The 22,200-nt window shown below is 47.4% G+C and overlaps 1 protein-coding gene across 15 annotated transcripts in view; it reads right to left on the reverse strand.

Annotated features, from left to right (window-relative positions):
* Dctn1 (dynactin subunit 1) overlaps positions 1-22,200 on the reverse strand; it is a 31,377-nt gene that overhangs the window by 2,015 nt on the left and 7,162 nt on the right. For 3 of the 15 annotated variants that reach the window (XM_048787386.1, XM_048787385.1, XM_048787384.1), the window contains exons 2-29: positions 15,667-15,912; positions 15,355-15,433; positions 15,120-15,154; positions 14,387-14,410; positions 12,030-12,047; positions 10,621-10,641; positions 9,194-9,385; positions 8,520-8,717; positions 8,158-8,362; positions 7,968-8,046; positions 7,702-7,861; positions 7,483-7,587; positions 7,114-7,305; positions 6,918-7,034; positions 6,529-6,681; positions 5,482-5,642; positions 5,208-5,376; positions 4,867-4,935; positions 4,564-4,626; positions 4,306-4,455; positions 4,005-4,166; positions 3,791-3,922; positions 3,448-3,573; positions 3,077-3,219; positions 2,633-2,799; positions 858-872; positions 548-681; positions 241-433 (exon numbers count right to left, since the gene is read on the reverse strand). In XM_048787386.1, coding sequence (XP_048643343.1) covers positions 241-433; positions 548-681; positions 858-872; positions 2,633-2,799; positions 3,077-3,219; positions 3,448-3,573; positions 3,791-3,922; positions 4,005-4,166; positions 4,306-4,455; positions 4,564-4,626; positions 4,867-4,935; positions 5,208-5,376; positions 5,482-5,642; positions 6,529-6,681; positions 6,918-7,034; positions 7,114-7,305; positions 7,483-7,587; positions 7,702-7,861; positions 7,968-8,046; positions 8,158-8,362; positions 8,520-8,717; positions 9,194-9,385; positions 10,621-10,641; positions 12,030-12,047; positions 14,387-14,410; positions 15,120-15,154; positions 15,355-15,433; positions 15,667-15,894 — 3,490 coding nt within the window. In that variant the 5' untranslated portion in view covers positions 15,895-15,912. Of the gene's footprint in view, positions 1-240; positions 434-547; positions 682-857; positions 873-2,632; positions 2,800-3,076; positions 3,220-3,447; positions 3,574-3,790; positions 3,923-4,004; positions 4,167-4,305; positions 4,456-4,563; positions 4,627-4,866; positions 4,936-5,207; positions 5,377-5,481; positions 5,643-6,528; positions 6,682-6,917; positions 7,035-7,113; positions 7,306-7,482; positions 7,588-7,701; positions 7,862-7,967; positions 8,047-8,157; positions 8,363-8,519; positions 8,718-9,193; positions 9,386-10,620; positions 10,642-12,029; positions 12,060-14,386; positions 14,411-15,119; positions 15,155-15,354; positions 15,434-15,666; positions 15,913-16,507; positions 16,528-17,614; positions 17,951-22,200 lie in introns of those variants that run through there. The other 12 variants (XM_048787379.1, XM_048787378.1, XM_048787377.1 and 9 more) reach the window with 12 other exon arrangements.

A 22,200-nucleotide genomic window follows, 5' to 3' on the forward strand; every position in this document is an offset into this window, starting at 1 on the left:
CTAGTTAAGCCCACCTAGAATCAGACAGGCAAGTGGTCTGGATTAAGGGTCAGGAGTGTAGGTACTGGACCCTTTCATGGAACTGGCACTTAAAATGGGTGAATCAGGAAAACTGAACACTAAAGCCAAAGGTCACAGATGGAAGACCCTCTACTGTTCAGGGACTGCCTCGGCTAGGGCTAAATCCCTGGGGATAAGGAGACGGGCATGTTATTCATCTGAGGGGTCAGTAGTACATACCAGGGCTGGTGCGAGTGATATCTACTACATGAGTGCGCGTGCTCAGCTGATTTAAGGTCTCCAGCAGCTGGCTGGTCTTACGGTACAATGCACCAGCTGCTATCTCACCGCCAGGGCCCTCATGGGGGGGAAGGGAAAGCTTTGCAACATGCAGAGGGGGTAAGGCTGCCAAGGATGCCTTCATCTGGGCTCCCTGTGGGGACAAAAACAGTGGCAGTGTTGAGAGGTGCCAGAAAAGCCTCTGCCATCCATCAACAATGGGAGGGTATGGTCCACTCTCTACCATAGTCCTCCCTGTGTTTCTCACCTTGAGGATACTGTTCTCATGCTGGAGCTGAGAGATGTGCAGCCTCATGGCAGAGATCTGCTGAAGTAGTAGGGGTGAATCCTTCACCAGCCCCGGGCCTGGCAAGGACCCTGGAGCTTGTCCAGGAACGACCCCTGTGGATACCATAACAAATGTTCTCAGCCCCAAGTAGAAAGGGCTAAAAACTGGGCCCCATCCCTGCTCTTCCCCTTTCCTCATTCCTTCCCACCTCCAGTCCTGGCTGTCTACAAGGGGAAGCCTTACCCAGTTCCCACCAGCCCCAATTCCCGCCAGCCACAGTAGGTTCTACCTCGCTGCTGTTCTTCTGTGTTCAGGATAGCCCATGGGGGAGCAGGAAAAGAGGAGAGAAGAATTAGGTAATTTGGGGGCTTAGAGGACATACCAGAGGAATCCTGGACATGACCTGCAGGAAAACCCTTTTCCTGATGACCTTACTTTCTATATAAGACCCTGCCCCTCTTCTTGGAGTAAGAGTAGATACGTGTAAAAGAAAGCTCAGGGGCCCGAGGCCATCAGTGAGGGTGCAATGTGTGAGAAGAATGGAAAAGTGAATGTCCAGGAGAAAACACATGGGGCATGAAACTGTTCTTGCCTCCCTGCTCCATAATCCATCTCCAAAAACAGCATGGGAAATGCTCCAGAGACCCCAAAGCTCTGCATCCTTAGTGATCTCCAGCAGCAAAGCTTAGATTAAGGTTGTGAGTACATTCCCTTGCACCTCAGGTTTCCCTATTGCTCTGAGGCAAAAATTCCATTTTTTTTGTTGGTAAATTTCACTAATTCTGAACCAGTGTTTGCTTAAAGAGCCTATGCCAAAATAATACAAGGTGATAATTCTGAAGACTCCCCACAAAGAACATGGAACTATCTGTATCACAGGAGTCTAATGTCACAAGGTACTTGGTCATCTACCAAAATCATGAGGCATCAGTGACAAGGACTTTGATAAGATCAAGACCCTAGGTGAGGTCAGCTGACAAGATAGGAGAACAGGAAAAGTTTAGAAGACCTGATGGTTTAATTCCAAGACAAGAAGATTGCCCTCTCTAGGTGAAAAAGGTAAGTAAGAAACTGCAAATACAAACACCTATATACCTGCTATCCAGTTGAAGAAATAAAATATCATAAAGGCCCTGTGTATTGTCATATGAATACATGTACCATTTAAATTTCAAGATAATTTTGTCAATACACCTATATTTTTGATATAGATTATATTCAGTCTATTAACCAATTTGGAGGGCATTTCCACCTTAACAATATTAAGTCTTTTGATCCACGAACTTGGGTTGTTATTTATATCTTTTCTAATATCTTTTAACAATGCTTTATACTCCTTTGTTAAAATTATTCCTAAATTGCTGTTGCCTAGCATGCATGAGGACCTGGGTTAGACTCCCAGCACTGCAAATAAATAAATAAAATAGAAAATTAAAAAAAAAAAAAAAAGAAAAGAAAGAAACTGAAGGGGGAATGAAAATAACAATAGGTTAGGTGAGAACCAAGATGGCAGCAGTCACCTCCCTACCTAGGAAACTGAGAAGACTAGGCCTAGAAGCCAGAAAAACCTCCAGATAGGGACCCCTGACATTACTGAGTGGGTAGACAAAAGTCAGAACAAAAGTATAAGCAAACTTTGGAGAAATACACAATGGAAGAGATAACCAACATAAAATGAAACCACATGAGCTCAGTGGGGAACCAGCACCCAAACAGAGAAAATAAAAAGCAAGCATCAGGCAAGGGCAGATGCCCTAGGAGGGAAGAGTGCAGCTTCTTGAACATAGGGCTGGGACAGAAATACCAAACAGTATATCCAAAAGGGACAGATACTAGAGTCCAACTGTTTTTATTATTCTGAATGTCACTTGCTAATGTCCTACTTTGATCACAGACACTTTGCAGGTATCTTTAAGAAAAGAAAAAACTTAGTTTCTAACTAGGCAAGCACATTCCTGGATGAACACTCAGGAGAAAGGGGACACGTGTCAAATGGAGGCCAAAGATAAGAGAGAGGACAGTCAGTTTCCTCTGTGTGATTTCTGCCTATCCCACTGTACTTACCGCCAGCAATGCCAGAGACCAGGGTAGCAATGCCTGAAGGAGGGGGCCCCCGGAGCCCCTCAATTGTGCGCTTAGACTGGCTATTCAGCCGTTGCTTTAGCTCTGCCTTCTCTGCCTCCAGCTGGTCGATGTCAGCCTGGAGTGCATCCATCGTTTCCTCAAACTCTCTGTGAAAGAGAATCTGGGTTTGGGTAGTGTCCCTTCCCCATGTCCCCACATGATTTTTCAGTCCTGAAAAGTCCTTGAGGTAGCCCTGCTAGTGAGGAGCCAGGGAAAAGGAGGCACAGGCAAGCACAGGTTTAGGTTGGAGTGATATGATGGAGATGGAGCGGAGAAGGAAAATGGGTAAAGTCTCATTAGGAGGGAAAGAGGAAAGGGTGAGGGACAGAGTCTCAAGCAGAAGGAAAGGTTGGAGGAAATAGGACCCCAGGGAAGGTGCCTGACTTCTCCTTCTTCCGCAGGAGTGCCTGAGTCTCCTCCAGCCGAGTCTGAACTTTTTCAATGCGCTCGTCTGCATCCTTGGCAGCACTGTCCAACTTCTTCTCCAGGAGGCTCAGCCGCACATTGGCTTCACTCAGCTCCTCTCCCTGGAAAATCAGAGAGGTTCAAGTTCCCTAACATGCACCCCACGGCCCTGGCACCCAGATTAGACCATGAGACAGAAAGCTCCCTGATGGCTACCTGACCGCAAGCCCCCATTTCTCCCCCATAACCTCCAAGCCTTCTCAGTCCTGATCTCAGTCTCAATATTTGCAGTTGCCTTGAGTGCCATTATACTTCCTAGCCCCAAAACTCTGAGCATACTCTACCCTCACCTTAATCTTGAGTGATTTCTTCAATTCCTTGATAACTGTCTCTCGATCTTCAAGCTTCAAACCCAGGCCTTCAGCATCTGTGATCTCAGCACGAAGAGCTGCAGCACGCAGTTCAACTGGAGGAGGCTAAAGGATTGGGTGGGTCAGAGGGTAGAGCACTGAGAGGAAGGCACCAGTATGCTTCTTTCAGAGTGATCCAGTCACAGGGGAAATCTTCTTGCCTTCTAGGCAGGATATTGTTCTTCAGATGCTTCTCCTACCTCCCTGCCCTCCCACAACCAGCGGCAGCTCTGCAAGTTGTGCTCCTCTGCACTGCAGCTCCTCCAAAGAAACCTCCACTCACCTTGCTGGGGGGCCGCTCTGCATCATACTCCCCCTCCTGCATGGCTGTGGCCAGCTTGTTCATAGTGCTGATGAGGATGTTACACGACTGGCGCAGACACTCATAGGGGCTGCTGGAGGGGCTCCCATAGATCTGCAGGAGCCAAGGGCAGGAGTGAAAGCCCCACACTGGCCACTAACTCCCCATCCCCTTCTGCCCCGCCATCCAGGCCAACCTGCTCGCTTGCTTTGAAAGCCAACTCCTCCAGTGCAGCCACGGGCAGCCCCTCATTTTCTGCCAGTGGGGCAATGAGCTGGGCGGCAGCAGCTGCCACCTCTTGCAGTACAGCCACCACCCATGTCAAGTGTTTTCTGCAGTCTAGGAGTGTGTCAGATACCTGTGTGAAAAGTTAGAGTCAAGAGCCCACCCTAAGTCCAGCATCAGTTTCTAGCTACCTCAGTTCTGTGCCCTAACCAGGTCAATCTTAACATGTTTTTTTTTCAGTTTCTTTCCCTTCCCCACTTGCAGCCCTAAACCTGTGGTCCAAAGGCCAGTGCTGCGGGGATCCCAGGAGCATCCGTCCCTGGCATACGCCTTCGGATCTTCTTGCAGAATTGGCGGATATCACTGCATGATGTTTCCAGGTCCCGGAGCAAAAGGGCAATATCTGTAGCCTCCTGTCCACACTACATGGGAAACAGGAAACGGATGGAAAACCAGGTAAGCCTTAGGACTAGAGGTGAAGCAGTAGGGACTAAGAACAAGAGCTCACACAGATCTAGATGTGTCCTCACCTGCAAGAAGGCACGCAGCCTCCCCACCTCCACGCTCATACAGTCCAGGGCACTCTGCGTAAACTGTGAGGAGAGAAACAGGTGGTTATCAGCTTTAACAGGAGTTCTTTGCCCCATCATCATCTCTAGGAAGCCCCCATCCTCTAATGACCCCCATACATAAGTGAGTCCTCTGTCTTCCCTGATCTGGCTTTGGTGACCTTGCCCCAATCTTATTTGACACCCACTGGGGCCTGATCTCTTGATCTGATTCTCCACTTCTGAGCCCTATAGAAGGCTCAACCACTGACCCACACATTTCACCTTAATGTGGTCGGCCAGCTGCATGGTACTTTCCTCGGGCTGTTCGGCAAGATGGATGCTGTACAGGTGCTAGGGAAAGATGACAGAGATAGCCTTTAACAAGTAAAAGTGGGGGAAGTTCTTCCCAAACTATTATTTGAGCCCTGGTCATTATAGAAGTCTCAAGAGGTAGGAGAATTCAAAACCCTCAGGCAGCTGCATCATAAAGCAAGTTCAACTAAGAGCAAATTGAACCCTAAGCAGCCAGCCTGGGACATATAACCCTGAATACACTGGCAAGGGTTCCCATCCAGAGAAAGCTTCCCTCCCTCCTGCCCCAAGCCTGCATATTTTCTACAGACCTGGTAGTACTTGATGGCCTTTGTGAGAGGCTCCACATTGACAGTCTCATCCAGCTGATCCTTGTGCAGCAGTTCAATGAGGAAATCTAAGGAGCGCTCATGGGCACTCATCTCAGGATAGAGGCTGCCCACCTTCTTATACACATCCACGTTGCACTGAGAGAGGGCACTAGAGACCAGAGAAGGGCTCTGTGAGGCCAAAGTCTTCCAAGCAATCTCAGTTCCTGCCATTCCTGGACCCATGGTCCTGGAACAGGAATCAGGAGCCACTTACTGTTCATATCGGTGTAGTGTAGCCTGCAGCAGACTCAGCGAATATACCAGTCCAGCAGCAAAGCTGAGCTGCTCACCTGCAGCTCCTCGAAGCCCAGGCCGCTCTGAACAATTCTCACTTAGTTCAAACTTCTCCTGGGCCTGCTTCCGGATCAGCTCTGCCTATGGGAAGAAGACCAAGGACCTGGAACTCAGAGCAGGGGATGGAGAACACACACTCAGGAATACAGGATACAGCTTAAGAACTATGTGGGGAGCATGGACACACATAGGAAAGCAGAACTAGTTCTTAAATAGGCTGGAAGTCTCACTGGGGAGAGGGTAATGATGTGAATATTGGTGCTTGTGAGGATTTTAGGATATAAGAATTAACGGGCAGTGGGACCAAGCTGACTTAAAGCTGCTGCTCCTGATCTCTTTCCACCTAAAATGCTATCCTGCCAATTATCCCCCTCTTTAGCTCCTAGCCACCTCTGGCTCTCAGCTTAAATGTTATCCCCTCAGTCACAACCTGCCTCATCTAAATCAGATCCTCAACTGTGCTTTCTCAAATACCCTACCTCTCCTTCATAACAGAGAATCTATAATATATCCATCCTTTGTATCTATAGGGGATTGGCTTTAAAACTCCCCACAAATACAATAATCCACGGATGCTTAAATCTCTCTCATCAAATGGGACAGTATTTGCATCTAATCTATGTGCATCCTCCTCTATACTTCAAATCATCTCTAGATTATTTACAACACGTAATGCAATGTCAATTCTATGTAAATAGTTTTTATATTGTATTTTTCAGGGAATAATGAGAAGAAAAAAAGTCTGTACATGTACAGTACAGATGCAATTTTTTTCCCAAATATTTTTTATCTGCAGTTGTTTGAGTTCACAGATGCGGAATCTAAAGATAAGGAGATCAACTGTATATGTTCACCTGTGACTTTGTTGTCTGTGTTACATTTTTGCTATCTGAACTTGGCATCCTCAATGCTTGGCTCTTAGCAAGTCCAAAAGATTTTTATTGTACATATGACTAACTGGCCATACCTTACAAATGAGACGAGGCATGAGCAGCAGCACCAGAACGCAGTCATGGTCCCCACCTGGCCGAAGGAAGCTGTCAGGCATGAAGGCTGTCAGCAGAGACATGTGCCGATTAGCCTGGGCGACCTCCATCTGTCTCAACTCCATTTCAATTGCCTGTGAAATAGACAGGGAGTTGGACTCTCATCTAGAGTCTAAAAATCATTAAACCTTGCTTTACCAGGTCCCTTGCTTATTTAAGTTAAGCCCAAGCCAGTAGTCTTTTAAACAACCACACAAGGAACCCCGCTCCCCCAGGATTCTGAAGCACAAAGCCCAAACCAGGCTAGCCCACAGTCATGCCTAGGCTGGGCTCCCTAACACCTGGCTCTCAAGCCACCCACTTTCCTGACCTTGGCATGGGCTTTAGTCTCAGCAAACTTGATTTTGAAGTCAAAAGTCTCAGGAGGTGGCTGCTGCTGTCTCTCTACAGATGCTTCCTGCTGGTTTGTCAGTTCCCGATTCACATCCTAGGAGCAGAAAGAGTGAGGGACAGTGGGGTCAAGGTAACCTAGGGTGATGGTAGGAGAACAAGACTTAGGCAGGCACCTGTAGGTGAGCAGTCAGTTGGCGATATTTTTTGATGGTTTGTTGGTAGTCTGCAACTGTTTCCTGGGCTGCCTCTACACGCTTCTGGGCCTCACGAACCCGGGCACCTGCCATGTCCAGCTGCTCCCGCAGCTCTAGTTCTGTCTCTCGTGCATTCTCCTGGAGCTCATCATTCATCTCATTCATTGCTTCCTGGAATACAATAAGTAGTTGGGGGAAAGCAAAAACAGGGTTAGAGTAGAAGGTCCAGGACAGGTCATCTTACCAAACACACCCTGTTCAAAGGTCAGGGGTCATGTGTCAATCTCTCTCTCAGCAAGTCCCTTACAAATACCCTCCATCAGGGTCAGGAATCTGCTCTTCTCTTACCAAGTCCCCTACAGTCTCCCTCAACTCCCGCACTTTCTCTTCCAGATTCAGGTTCCGATCAGTCAGCATCTCCACCATCTCCTCAGCACCCAGAGCAGCATCCACCTGTGTTATGGGGAAGGGGCCAGGAAAATCACTATTGGAAGGTGACTAGAAAGGGGAATTGGCAACAGAAGAATAAGGTAAGGGGATTCTGGGCAAGGGCTGGGTTTCACAGACCTGCTCCTTGAGCTCATCAATGGTGCTCTCTGCCTGGCTCAGCTCCTCCTGCAGGCGCTCTCGCTGTTGCCGCACAATCTCCAGCTCTTGGTTTTTCTTTTCCATGAGCTTCTGGAGCTTCACATGTTCCTGCTTCTCTGAGGAAGAAAGATCCCGCATCCTGTAGGAAAGAGAGGAGAACATGTGTCAGAGTGACCTGCAAGAGGTGCTTTAACACAGTCAGAGGCAGGAGAGTGAAGGCCAGAGCCAAGAATTGAGAAGCCTACCTCACCAGGGCATCCTTTAGGCGGGCATTTTGTTCCTCAAGCTGTTTGAGCTGGTAACTGGATGCAGCCCCATCTGAGCCTGGGGAAGATCATTAATATGTTCAGGCCCAGTCTCACCCCACTACTTGGGCCCCGCAGCTCCTGGCACCTTACCCTTTTTCTTCAATCTCAGCCTTTAGTATCTCCTTACCCTTTTCTTCAATCTCAGCCTTTAGTATCTCCAAGTCCGTGGTGAGCTCATCCACACGTTCCTTCAGTGCTTCAACCTCCTGCTGCAGGGACTCAGCCCGTTCTTCAGCCATTTCCTTGTCCAGAGTGGCCATCTCAATGGCATCAGCAGTGTCGGCCATTTCCTCCATATAGCGTTCCTTTGCCTCTAGTGCCTCCTTGGCTTCCTAAGGAGGGGGAAAGGGAGGTGGGGGCAGGAGGAAACAAATGCCCTATGTTGTTCTTTCTCACAAGGTACTCCAGGTTGTAGTTCCAGTCCTGTTTCTAATTCACCTCCTTGGGTCCCTCAGCCTCCCCAGCCATCCCCTCCATCCTGATTCCCACCTTCCGTGCCTCCTTGAGGCGCCGCTGCAAGTCTGCCTGCTGCTCCTGCATTTTGCTCTTCCATTCCTGCACCTGCTCCAGCTGGATCTTATGTTTCTCCAGTTCTTTCAGCTTTGCCTTGTCTTCTGCCCGCTTTAGCCGCAGGGTCTCCAGTTTCTCCTCCAGGTCCCGTACCTGGGCCCTCAATCCCTCTTCCTCCTGCCAAGAAAAGGTACTGCTATCTATACACAGCCCACCCTGCCTCCCCTGAGACTGAGCTGGAACAGAGAAGATGAAAATGTGTGCAAACATAACCCTAATCCCAGAGTCAAAAGCAAGTGGCATACAAGCATTGGACAGAAAACCATGGTACTATACATACCAGAAAAGTGTGAAGAAAGGGCAGGAGGATGGGATATACTTCTGTGATAGACTGCTTGCCTTATATGTACAAGGACCTGTGTTCAATTTCAATTCCTGCCTCCCCCCCCCCCAAAAAAAAAAGGAAAGAAAGAAAATCGAAAAGAAAGGAAAAGATAGCTTCTTGGCAATAACAAGATACCTCATACACTATGTTCCCACTCTTTCTGATCCAAGCTAGGTCTTCCCCAACCCCAGGAAATTTCTAAGACCCAGCCAGGAATCACAGACCCCTTGGTATCTTGATTCTCCTTTACCCCAATGCTAGTCCTTACCTTGGATGGGGAAGGAAGTGGGGGAGCTGCTCCAGGAGAGGTGAGGGCTGGTGTGGGGATGATGGGTGCTGCCAGTGGAGTCTGAGCCGGGGTGCTGGGCTCACTGCTGCTCAGCTCACCTGCTGATGCTGAGCCAGAGGGGCCCAAAGAGCTACTGGCCCCAGCCACCCCAGTACTGGCTGGGCGAGTGGGCTATTCAGAGAGAGCAGTGGCAGGCCAGAAAGAGAACAGAGGATGGGGGCAGTGAAAGGGAGAGAGACAGCATGTGAGAATATGGCAAGGTTTGGAGACAAAGAAGGGAAAAGACAGAGTATGAAAGCACAATGAGAACAGAGACACAGTGAAGGGGAGAGGGAAAACGACACAGTCAGAAGGCAACATTGACAATGGACAGAGGGAGGAAGGAGGGAGGAAAGGATGGGGGAAAACATGAGATTATAAGGTTCCTCCTTTGGCACTAACCCCACATTCCTCCCAGCTCTGGCACTACCCTTTATAGCAGTAGCTCTTACTCCCTAGAACTCTCCTCTGTGACCCACTTGGGATCATTCTAGCAATTTCTGAATACTCCCAGTCCCATCCTTGCTCTGGGTCTGTGCCCAATTTCCCCAAGGTGGGGGTGCCTCAATGTCATTCCCAGAGAGAAAGAACAGATTAGAATTTGTTCTGATATTCATGTTCCCAGAGAGGGCTGGGCTAAAAGTGGGGGTTTCAGGCTCTCTACCCTTCTTAGGACCTCCCAACTCTTTAGAAGTCAAGCTAAATTGCACTCCCTTGGTCTATGCCAGGATAGCCTACAAGTAAAAGAACCAAGGTGAAAATTATAGCCCTAGATTCCTCCTTGAAATAAAGTACATAAGCTAACCCTTCTGTAATCCTCTAAGACAAATGGGTTCTGATCAGATAACATTACCCAAGTCCCTGTAAGGGCAGAAAACTCAGGAGCCATCCTGAAGCCCCAAGCCGAGAAACAGACAAGCCTTCCCAGTACTCTCCCCAAACTTCCCCTAGTGGGATGATACTCAGAAACCACATGCTACCACGAACACTCCCGATCAAAGGCTTTCAGAGACACATCTCCTTCCTCCGACATTTTATACTGTCAAGTTCTTCACTTCTCTTCTGATCCCTCCCCTCAAAACTGGCCAAAGTTACCTTATTAAAGTAAGCCTGTCCTGATTAACCACAACCCCTTCACTTCTCCTTTGTACTCAATTTTCTGGCTCAGAGTACCTTCTAAGAGCTGGAAGTCATTTTCCCAGGGGAGGCCTATCACCAACCCCAGGCCCTTCTCCCCCCTCAAAGAGAACCCATGATACATTGTGATCAAAATTCACTTGCTAGTACACATGCCCACAAACATGCACATGCCTGAAACATTTGTGCACACTCAGCATTGGCTTGCATGGAGGCCTATTTGTTCTCACCTTGGGCCGCCGAGTTGTGGTCTGGACAGGCAACAGGAGCCAGAGAAGTGGTCAGGAAAGAAAGGATAATGGCAGAAAGACAGACAGCAAAGTGACAGCAATGAGAGCAGAAAAGTAACAGGAATGGGGCTACAGTTAGCCACCACCCCCATCCCATCCCCTTCTCCCTCCAGTGAATCATAGAAATTCCAGAAACCCAAAATTCCTATTCCTCTTGGTTCCTGCTCCCAGTTTTGCCCAACCCTTGCAGGCCTCACCCCTTCAGACACCCTGGAAATCCCAGAGGTCCCTGTGTCCTAGGCTGAGCCACAGGAGACCAAAGGCAGTAGCTGGTGAGAAGGTCTCCAGAGACTAGTCCTTCTGTGCACAATCTCTCCCACTCCAGCCCAGAGTCAGAAGCCCCGCCCAAATATTACTGCAGGGACTTTCCCAGGTCAGGCTCTTTCTTCAACTGATAGACTCTGTAGAGGACTCCCTAGGAACCCAACCGCCATACACACACTATGACAAGAGTGATATAATCTCAAAAGTAAGAGATCAGATCTCTAAGGCTGAACAACATTGCTGTCTTCCCTCCCCCTCTCCCCAGGACCAGACCCTGCAGCAGTCCATGTCCCTAAGGCAGAGGGCTCAGGTGTCAGGACTATGAATATTGCATTAGCAGAAGCCCAGAGCTCAGCAAAGTAACCCCACCCAGCTGCACAGAGAAAGCTGGGGGTAGGCAGCAGCACAGGGAAACTATTGTCCTAAACCAAATCCAGAAACCCTTTGGGCTATTGCAAAGTTGTAAATGGGTGATTAACACCAATGGGTATTCTTGCTGCTCAGCGTCTCATTGCTGTGGCAAAGAAGGTAACATTTGGCTTGGGCCCTGTTTCCAAGAGACTCTGAACCCAAGGAACCTATCCCTACCCCTCTTACCCTGGACTAAGCTTCCAAAGCTGTGGGTCAAAAACTATTCTAGGCCCCCATTCTGCCCTGTTAAAGCCCCCTGAAACAAACCCTGCGGGAGAGGAGATACTGGGAAAATAACCAAGAGTCATTCTAGCAAAGGCTGAGAAGGTAAGTAGGCACCAAGACACCTGGGTCTGCTTCTCTAGCTTCTACCACAGGAAACTCTCCCAAAGCTTGTTTGTAGTAGAGGCTACATGAAGCCCAAGCCTGTGAGGCCACTGGGTACAAGGCCTGGAACACAGACTGTCAGTGCCAAAAGCAGGCAGGGTAAGAAGCAAATGCCCAGGGGTGGGGCCCGGTGGTGACACACACCTCACCTCTGCCTCCCTCTTCTTCACCCTCCTCCCCCAACCAGGTAGACAGATGAAGTCAATCAGCCGCCACCCCCACCCCAGCTGCCTGCTGCCATCATCACCCTGGCAACCCGGTAGCAGGACCAGAGCAAGCAAGAGTACCTTTCGGGCTGTCGGTGCCTGTCTCATCATTGCAGAAAACCAAAGAAAGCAAGGAGAGGAAAGAGAAGGAGGGACAGAGGAGGATAGACAAACACAGGGAGGAAGGACAGACGAAGGGAGGGAGGGAGGGAGGGAAAGAGACCGAACAGAGGGAAAGGCGGCGGAGACAGGAGATTAGTGCATCAAATCCCAACAATGCAGCCTTAGCTTCCCCAGCCGGCAGCTTCCTAGCCTCCAAATGGCTGCTGCTGAGACACAGAGGCCCCTGAAGGTGCGCAGTAGGACAACCAGGCTCCAGCAGGCACCAGAGCAGCGCCTGGCCCAGTTCGCCAGCTTAGGCTGATGGCAGCCTCAGTGGCCGCAGCACCAGCTCCACCTGACGTCATGCACCCACCCTCCTCTGCTCCATGGGGGTGGAGCCACTTTTTCACCGTCACCTAGCAACCACCCGGGGCCCTGCAGGCTCCGCCTTCTCCTCATGACTGGACACAGTCCTGCGCAGAGCCTGCCTTGCTGCTTCTCCCAAAGAACAGGTTCTGGCTCCGCCCTTCCCTCCCTCTTCCACCCCAGAGGGCTTACTCCAAAACGCTAAGCCAGAGGCCATACCAGAAATGGCACTTTATGGAGCCAGGGCATCAGTGGGCAGGGACAGAGGTCCTCCCTTCTCCATGAGTCTCTCAAAATTGCACTCTGCTCCCCTGACTACTCCATTGAGTCTACTTCTCTTATACACACTGGCAACACCCTTGTTTCCCAGGAACACACACCTAGAGCACTCCTCCAGAACTGGTCTTAAGCTCTGAGGAGCACATAGAATGATTAAAGAGCTCTAGGTGACATTCCATATGGGCAGCAGCAGCTCTAATGACAGTGTTGGGCTCCTTTCCAATGGTCCCTTGGTTGTAGTCAGGTTAAAGCCTTTCTCTGAAGGGCTTTCCAGAAAGGTTAGATATTTTGTGAAAGCATCTGTGTTCTCCTCTCTCCTCCCGCTTAAAGCACTTTTTTGTTCTATCTCTAGTTCTTTCACATGCAGTGAAAGCAAGGACCCTGACTAAGTAACCTGCCTTGAGAGAACCACTGAGGCTGATGACTGGGAGTGGGGTGGGAGACAGAAGAGGCACACAACTATTTGATTGATACCTTCCACTATGAGGAAAGAAGGTACTATAGCCTAGTACAAGCTGTCTAGGTAAGGCTTTGCCACATCTTCCCAGGATTTGGCAATGCTTAGCCCCTTGCCAGGGTCATGTTAGGTTACAGCCAGAATCTTCCTTAGATCTCAGTTTCATGCCCTTCTCTATTTAGGGGACTGAGGTAAAATGGTCCCCCAATCAGGAGACAATAACCAAGGGACAAAGCCAAGTCTCTCTGATCCTAGTATGGGTCCAGCATCCTTTAAAACATTATTTTCCTTATATCCCCATTTCCACCTGAAGTCAGGACCCAGGACCCAAAACAAGTACCAGTATGTGGTCTCTACCATAGCAAGACTCCAAAGCGAAGACCCATCACCCACCAGGAGTCAGAAAGGAGATGTTTTCCTTTCCTTTCCCACTGCCTTGATCTAGTAGTGCTCCATGCAATATCAGAAAGGCCTGAGGCAGTTTGGTGACAAGGAAATCACAGCATTTTATATCCAGCACAGTATATACAGCTCAGGCACGTGCAGGTCATAGCTTGGGCACAGGCCCAAGGCAGGAGCTGGTGTGAGGAAGAGGTCATGGCATCAATTTAAGTGTTTAAAAATTGGTGGAGGGGAAAAAAAAAAAAATGGTGGAGGGGAAAGAAGTTACACAGTTCAGCTCCTGCAAGGGGTGGGGCTTTAGGCACACCCCAGAGGAAGGAAGAGACAGAGAAAGATTGATGGGGCAGATTGGGGTCGGTATTCATGGCACAACACATCAGAGGGAAGGTCCATAAAGACTAGGCTTTCCAACTGCTCTTCCTGTGCTCTATTCTCTACAATCCCATTCCCTTGCACAACTATTTATCTGGTACTTTTCCCAGCCCTATTCTTCCAATCTATCCTCCTACCACCCCTGAATTTGGCTAAGAACCTACTGTAAGCCAATAAACTATTTCATGCTGCTATTATTTAAAGTCAAATGCTCAGAATTTCTAACTAGGACTCTGGGGCAGTGAGAAATCATCCCTAATGAATGTTTGCTTGGGCCCAGATGCTGAGCCTGATGTCCTTGCACCCCTCAAAGGAACTCTGGAAGCCAAGGCTGCCATTTCCTCTGGCCATCCCAGCCTCAAGGTTACACACACATGCATGCAGCAGCCCAAGGACATGCAGGACAGCAGGAGAGTGGGCTCATGGCCCCCACCCACTCAGGCACAAACAGTAAACACACCACCTTCTTAGGCTTCAGTCCCCGCTGCATGAGGAGTAGGAAAGGGCAAAGTTAGAGAATAGACATCACATTGTGCTAGCTGGCCAGACATTCTGGGAATAGGCATTAATACCAATCAGGCACACACAGGCAAGGGGTAGGTGGACTCAGATCAACATCAAGCCTTAGGTGAGAAGAGGGGTTCCCTCAAGGATCAGCTTCCAGGATATGCACACCCTGTCCTAGAGAAGCTAGAGTTCCACTCCATAGAGAGGTGGGTGGACCCACAACACTCTGCAGAATGGCAGAGGGGAGCTAGGAATGACTCTTCTGTCCATAGCTGAAAGTAAATGGCAGAGGACCTGGCACTTTACTACCTCTTATAAATAGGACAACTCCTTCTCCCTCTATCTTCTACCTTATCCTACTCTGAAATGCTTTAGATCTTGGCATCTCTGGGTACCAAAAGGTAGAAAATTAGCTACACTACAGGTCAGATCTGTCCTTTCTATCGCCACTAGCTCAATTCCATTTGACTCTGTACTTCTGGAACCTAATAGTTTTCCCCTGCTATCACTTTTACTCTAGCTCAAATGTAGCAACCCATACCCACAAAGCTTCCTTCCCAGGGAGGTTGAAGAGACTAGAAAGCTGCAATTCTAATTCACCTATTGCTTCTACCTGCCTGGGATTGGGTCTCCCTCCCTCCCTCTTTCTCTATACTACTCTCTACTCACACCCCCAAACCACTCACCAGTTTGCTAGTCTTTGCAGCTGTCTCAGCTCCCTCTGTAGAAAGCAAACAGAAACAAAGCATGTGTTTGTATATAGAGCTGGGTCAGAGAATATCATGGTGGGGTAGGGGGAGATATAACAAGGAAATATGGTAGTGATGGAAAAATTTCAGTATTCACTATGGCCCCTTGTTAAAGAGGAAAAGAGCTGGGACTTCTGGATATGAGGAGGCAGCTTAAGTGGGTGGTTGTTACCTCTTTTGAGGACTTTTGATGCAGAAGAATCAGGAGTCTCTGGGGAAGTAGTATCTGCTCCATCTTCAAATACCTGGATCTGAAACCACAGAAGACTCAATACAGTCAGACCAAGAATGACTGTAATATGGGCCCCTCCCCAGTCCCCAAACAAGCCATAGTATAGGGCAAGTTTCCTAAGGACGGATCACCAATCTTCCCTCCACTGTTACCTCCCATTCTCCCAACAGAGGCTTATGCCCACACCAAGTGCACATGCAACAGATATATGTTGCACACACACACACACACACACACACACAGATGGAGTACCTGGGATTGCCGCACAAAAATGCCATGTCCTTCATCACAAGTGAAATACTTCCTTCCTTGGACAGTTCCATCATTTTTGCCCTTTGCTTCATCCAGGATAACGCCTACCCATTTGCCAGTGGCAAAGAGTGTGGCTCCAACATAGGCCACAGTGCCTCTGTGGCCTTTTCCAATCACCTCCACACGGGATCCTACCCGCAGAGGCCGGGCACTTGCCTCTGCACTCATCCTGCTGCCACTGGGCGTCTGAAAAAAAAGGCACACACAGAGTTAGAGGCCTCAGACCAAGGTGGCATCCTAATGCATAAGAAATGCCCCAGCCAAGATCCTGGACTAAAAACAAACAAACAACAAACAATTTTTTCTTGAGCTCCATTCTCGGGGTGAGGTTAGCCCCCAAACTTCCCTTCTGAAAATGTCAGTGATATGTCTAAGAGTTAGCCAAATTCTTCTGGAATCTGCTAGAATTTTTAGTTTATATTTAAAATTTATAAAATCAGAATTCATTGATAGATCTGTGAATGTCACCATATGATTACTTTCTCAAGAGCACTGCCCCTGCACAGTGGAATTAAGCTCAAGCAAATCACTCAGTTTAGACCAGGCTCCCTATAACCAATGCCCTGACTCAGGAGCCCGAGTTGAGTGGGTGACCCTATAGAAGCCTGCTTCCCTCTCCACTTCCATCACTTCTGGAATTCAAATGGCTCTCTCAGGTCTCTCCCCTTCAGAGGCACATAACTGTGTCTCTTTTCAGGACCCCAGGTCATCACCACTTCTTCCTGATCTAATTCCTCTCACTCCCATCCACATACCCACTATGAAACTTCTGATGCCTCACCTGCAACCCATTCAACCATCCAACTTCCTTCTTCATGGCCTGCATCCTGTTGTCTACTCTCTACCCCAAGCTCTGGAGATCCTTTCCCCATGCTATCTTGTTATGAAAAGAAAAATATAGGCCAAGTAAATAATGTACCTCAAATTTGTCCCTCATTCTGTGTTCAGACTCTGCCTAGTGGTTCAAATGGATTTATGGGCACAGATGGGCAAAGCAAAGAAATAGACTAAAATACTGTCCTTGGGAAGCTCTCAGCTTCTGACATACCCGTGATGACAAGACACAACATTAAATTAGGTCCCAAATTGGCCTATGGTTTAGAAGAAAATCACACCTAAGCCATTTTTAGCAATAGCAGCTCCATGAACCAGGTGCCTTGTAACAAAAGATATCACAAGGCAAGAAATTACACCAAAGTCCTGAAGATTCCACGGGGCTCTCTTCTGATACCCACCACTTGGCTTCAGAACACAGCCCTGCCAGAATCCAAGAAGAATCAGGATACTTCCCAGCCTGTCACTCTCTAACTCCCTTCCCCAGAGAGTTTATCCAGGAAGACAGGGACAGAGCTCCCAAGGGATTCAGGACCCCAACTTACACCTAGGACAACAAGGTGTATCTCATAACAAAGGAAACTGCCAGTGACATCAAGGCAGACTCAAACTCAGAGACTCCCCGCACCTCCCAACAAGCCTCTCAGAATCAGGAGGACACAACAGTGGGTACAGATTCAATCTGAGACAGAAGAAAGAGAAAGCAAGTGACAAACAACAAAGCAGTTCTAAAGAAGGGCCTCACTTTAAGGCCTTTCTGACCCATCAACCACATTCTGAGTCTCCAAGGTAGTCTGGTCCCCCTCAGGAACCCCTAACCTGGGTACTAGGTAGAGTCAGAGGTTAGGCCTTGCCAGTAACCATTAGGGCCCCACTCTAGGTAAGCCTGTGCAGTCTGCCACCATCAGGCTTCAAGGGCTCCTTAGAAACAGTCTGTGGGTGCCTCCAGCTGAGTTCCAGCCTATCTCCCAGCCCCCACAGCAATGATGTCCGTAGACACCCAGGCCTTTTCCAGCAGCCCTCCCAGGGCCCATCCCAGATTAGGGCCACTTACCCGGTTATACACATGCCTCTTGCTCTGGGCCATGCTGCTCACCAGGCCTCTACTCCCTCCCCCAGCTGGCCAAAGACAGAGAAAAAAAGCAGAAACCTAGGCAGGAGGGTCAGGGCGCTGGGCCCTCATAGACCGACACAGGAACCGTCAAGCACAGCCCTCCCCAGTCCATGGGCCTCACTCAGCTGCCTACCACCTACTGGGGTAGGGGTGGGGGCAGTGATGGGGGCTGAGGAACAAGTCCCCTCTGCTGCCTGAGGATTCCTGAACCCAGAGATACCGAATCCTGCTTCCCAGCTGATGAGTCTCACTCTGCGCTAGTGCTGCTCTAGACTTGTCAGGAACAGTGCAAGCCTCTGGGTCCTAGTGCTCCCCTGCTTCACCTAGGCCAGACAAGAGGGGCAAGGAACCAAAGACAGGCTCACCCACAGACTCTCAGCATTCACCTCTAGAATATACTGTCTTAGAGTTGGAAGCAGTCTTGACAATTCCTCCTAGCCTGTATCCCGTTCACTATCACTTTCCCTCCTGCCCCTGGGCTATGAGACCTCAGCAGGCTCACAAGCATCAAGTAACATTTTAAAATGGTCAGCTACCTAAAGCCTCCACACAGACAAAATAAGAGTCTCTCATCTAATCTATGGCTCCCCTGGCTGCAATATGGACCTAGATACCCTGAGCTTAGGGATACTTATCTTCCTTCACTGGCAGAACAGTAACTTCCCCTACGCCACTCTCAAAGATAGACCAGATAGCTCAACAACAGAATGATAGCTAAGAGAAAGAAACAGGTCCCTCAAACACCTCTCCATATCTTCAATCCTGACCAGACCCCTAGGAAACCATCTCTCTCCTTCCTTGAAAAATCTCCATGTTACCCCCTTCCTTCAGTCACTATTACACAGGTGGGGAAAGCCAGGCAGGCCCCAACAGCATGGACCACACATGTTTACAGTACTTATGTCTACAGAGCACCTTCAAACATTTTATAGATACATGGTTAAGTATACTGTTTTTGGACTCAGGTTGCTTTCCTGGTTATATCATAAGCTTGGTGTAGTTACTTTAATTTTTTTTAATAGTACTGGGGATTGAACCCAGGAGCACTCTACCACTGAGTTACATCCACAGCCCCTTTCTTTTTATTTCGAGACAGTTACCCAGGCTGGCCTCCAGAATTGTCCTGCCTTGAGCTCCAAAGTTACTGGGATTACAGGTATGCACCATACCAAGTTTGGTCTAGTTATTTAGCATCTTTGTGCCTCGATTTCTGCATCTGTCAAGTGGAAACAATCAAAGAATATATTTCAGAGAGGTATTGTGAGGATTAGCTGAGAAAATCCACATAAAATTTTTAGGACAGTGGCTGGTATTTAATAAGTGATCAATAAAAGTTAGTTAAGGGCTGGGGGCAGTGGCGCACACCTGAAATCCCAGCAGCTCGGAAAGCTGAGGCAGGAGGATCACCAGTTCAAAACCAGCCTCAGCAAAACTGAGATGCTAAGCAACTTAGTGAGACCTTATCTCTAAATAAAATACAAAATAGGGTTGGGATGTGGTTCAGTGGTTCAGTGCCCCCGAGTTCAATCCCTGGTACCCCCCCAAAAAAATAATAATAAAGTTAGTTAAGAACATTATCATCATCATAGTTGGACATGGCAATGACCCCACAGATAGGTAGACCAGGGATGATACTGATAAGGAAACAGATTTAGAAAATTAAGCAAATTCCCTGAAGTTAAACAGAAGATCAGGAGTGGAACCAAAATCTGACCCAGAGCCCTCTGTGCTTTCTACTGCCTTTCACTGTTCCCATATACATATCTAGGCTTCCAAGGCCATGTACATTCTTCAGACCATGCTGCCTTCAAAAAGTTGGAAGCAGGGGCTGGAGTTGTAGTTCAGTGGTAGAGTGCTTGCCTAGCATGTGTGAGGCACTGGGTTCAATTCTCAGCATCACATATAAATAAATAAAGGTCCACTGACAACTAAATAAAAAATATATATATTTTTTTAAAGTTGGAAGCACCCAGATCTAAGAACAGCTTCATAACACATCTATATATAGTCACTAACTTATTGGGAGCTTTTATTCTATTATAAAATGGAAATATCTGCCATACCTACATTAGTGTTATATGGATTGAAATTAAGTGCCATGGGTTGGGGTTGTGGCTTAGAGATGGAGCACTCGTCTAGCATGTGTGAGGCATTGGGTTCGGTTCTTAGCACCACATAAAGTAAAATAAAGACACTGTGTCCACCTATAAGTAAAAAATAAATATTTAAAAAAAAGATTAAGTGCACAAAAGTATTTTGTAAAAAGTACCAAAACTGTAGTAGTATGAAGAATTATTACCTGGCAGGATACTAGATGGTATATAAACCTTAAAATTAAATGCACAAATAATAAATATTATAAGAAACTGCAGATAAAAGTGAACTAGAAAGAAAAGAGGTACATATGAGATTTGGGGAGTACTTTGTGTGTGTGTGTGTGTGTGTGTGTGGAAAAGGGGCTGGCTATGTGGAAAGGAAAGGCCTACAAAGCACTGTAAGCTGTGAACAAAACATGAGTAGAGACTGAAATAATTCTGCTTGAAATATTAAAAGAAGACTAGCTTAGCTGAAGTGAAGAATTCTAGATGAGTCTATCAAACAATTAGCCTTCTGAAGCAGAGCCTACAACTTCTCTTTTTTATGATACGATGATCCTTAGCTCCTACAGTCAAATATTTATTGAATACATAAATACAGAGATGTACCAGGAGGTAAGTATAGATAGGCAGGGAGTTTAACATCAGGCAGAGATAGATGGATTGGATCCAATAACAACAGGAAGCTGGTCTTACTCCTGAGCAGTAGAGTGGCATAGTGAAACTATTTAAGGAAAAATCAAACCGATGGCTTATGCAGGATATAGTGGAGACAGAAGCAACTTGGCAAAGAGAGGATTACAGTAAGGAGGCTGTTGCAATAATGAACCTTGTTGGTGGGATCTGAATAAATATTATAAGAGAGAAGAAGGGGCCAATTGAAATATAGTACCAAAGGCTCTGTGATGGATCAGACACAAGGAAAGAGACAACAGGCCTGAGCTCTGGAGACAGACCTGGATACAGCTTTGATTCCCGTATTTCCTCACCTGGGCAAGCTATTTAATTTTCTGAGTCCCAGTTATCTGACTTGCAAAAAGGAGGAAATAATGCTACCTCATAGCAATGTTGTATGGAATAAGACTTAATTAAAGAATTTAGCACAAAATATGTGCTCAATAAATTGTAGATATTATCTTCATTATTGCAACTGTATGTGTTGCAATAATGATGACTTACACATGATAGAAACTCAGATGTTGCAAGGAAAAAATGGATAGATGGATGAATGTAAAAACTAGTAAATGAATAAAGAAATTGGGAGTTTTCAAGCTTGAGTAAAAACATAGCAATTAAGACCACAATATTAACAGAACTGGGGAAATGGGAAAGGAAACTGAGCTTATTAGATGAGAGAAAATAAGTCTTGTTCTCAGGCTTTCTCTAGGCAAATTTAAATATGTACACTAACATATTTCATTACCTCCTTCAAATATGAACTGTGAGATTGCTAGTAGTTACAGACTAAGGTTAGTAGAATGCAGGGTAGGGTGAGATTATAAAAAGATAGCCTGAGGGACCCTTGTAGTGATGACACTTCAGAATTTGGTGTTAATGTCAATGGCCTGGCTGTGATGCTGTACTACAGTTTTGCAAGATGTTAACCATCAGGAGAAACTAACAAGGGTATGTGCAATCTCTCTGTAGTTTCTTACAACTACATGTCAATGTATTCATTATCTCAAAACAATCAAACCAAAAGCCCAAACAGACTCCATTATCTCCACTCTATAGGTGATAGAACTGAAGCTCTGAAGTGAACAACTTGCCCATTTCTAACTGGCCTGAATAATTTCTACCTTGCTTTTACTGGCACCCCAGCATCCCTTGTTACCTTGATCTACTCTTGTCTCACTTGATCCTGGACTAATTCACTATCTGCTTTCTTTGATCCCAATCCTGGAGGAGCTGGCTTGAAACCCAGGCAGTCTGATAGCAGGGCAAAACTGTATATATCTAAAAGCACTAGTAACAAAAAAATAAGTGTGGATGTTAGCCCCTTGGAAGTCAGGATGGGAAAGGGTCTGCTTACTGTGAGGAGAATAGAGGGTGGGGGACTAAAATTGGATTCTAGAAACCCACAAGAACCCAGGACAATAAGCTTTCAGAGCCTTTTGTTACTCAGTCCCACTCCTTTATCTACCTTATAGATCTCATACAATAGAGGACTTTCCTAAATGGACTTCCCTGCCTTTTCAGTTCTTTATTATCCCCGGAAATTCCTGAAGCCCACTCCTAATCTGAATGTAGCTATCCCATTCCCAAAGTATTCCTTTCCCTGAGAAAGGTCCAAGGATTTTCAGGCTTACCTCCAAGAGTCAGGAAGGGAAGCTACACAGTACACCTCATTAAACTTCAATATAGAAGCTCTGCAGAAAAGCAAGAGATTTTCAGCCCTATGCTCAAAGACAGTAACCCCCCCCCCCCCCC

The sequence above is a fragment of the Marmota marmota genome, unplaced genomic scaffold, assembly GCF_001458135.2.
Source record: "Marmota marmota marmota unplaced genomic scaffold, marMar, whole genome shotgun sequence".
NCBI lineage: Eukaryota > Metazoa > Chordata > Mammalia > Rodentia > Sciuridae > Marmota > Marmota marmota.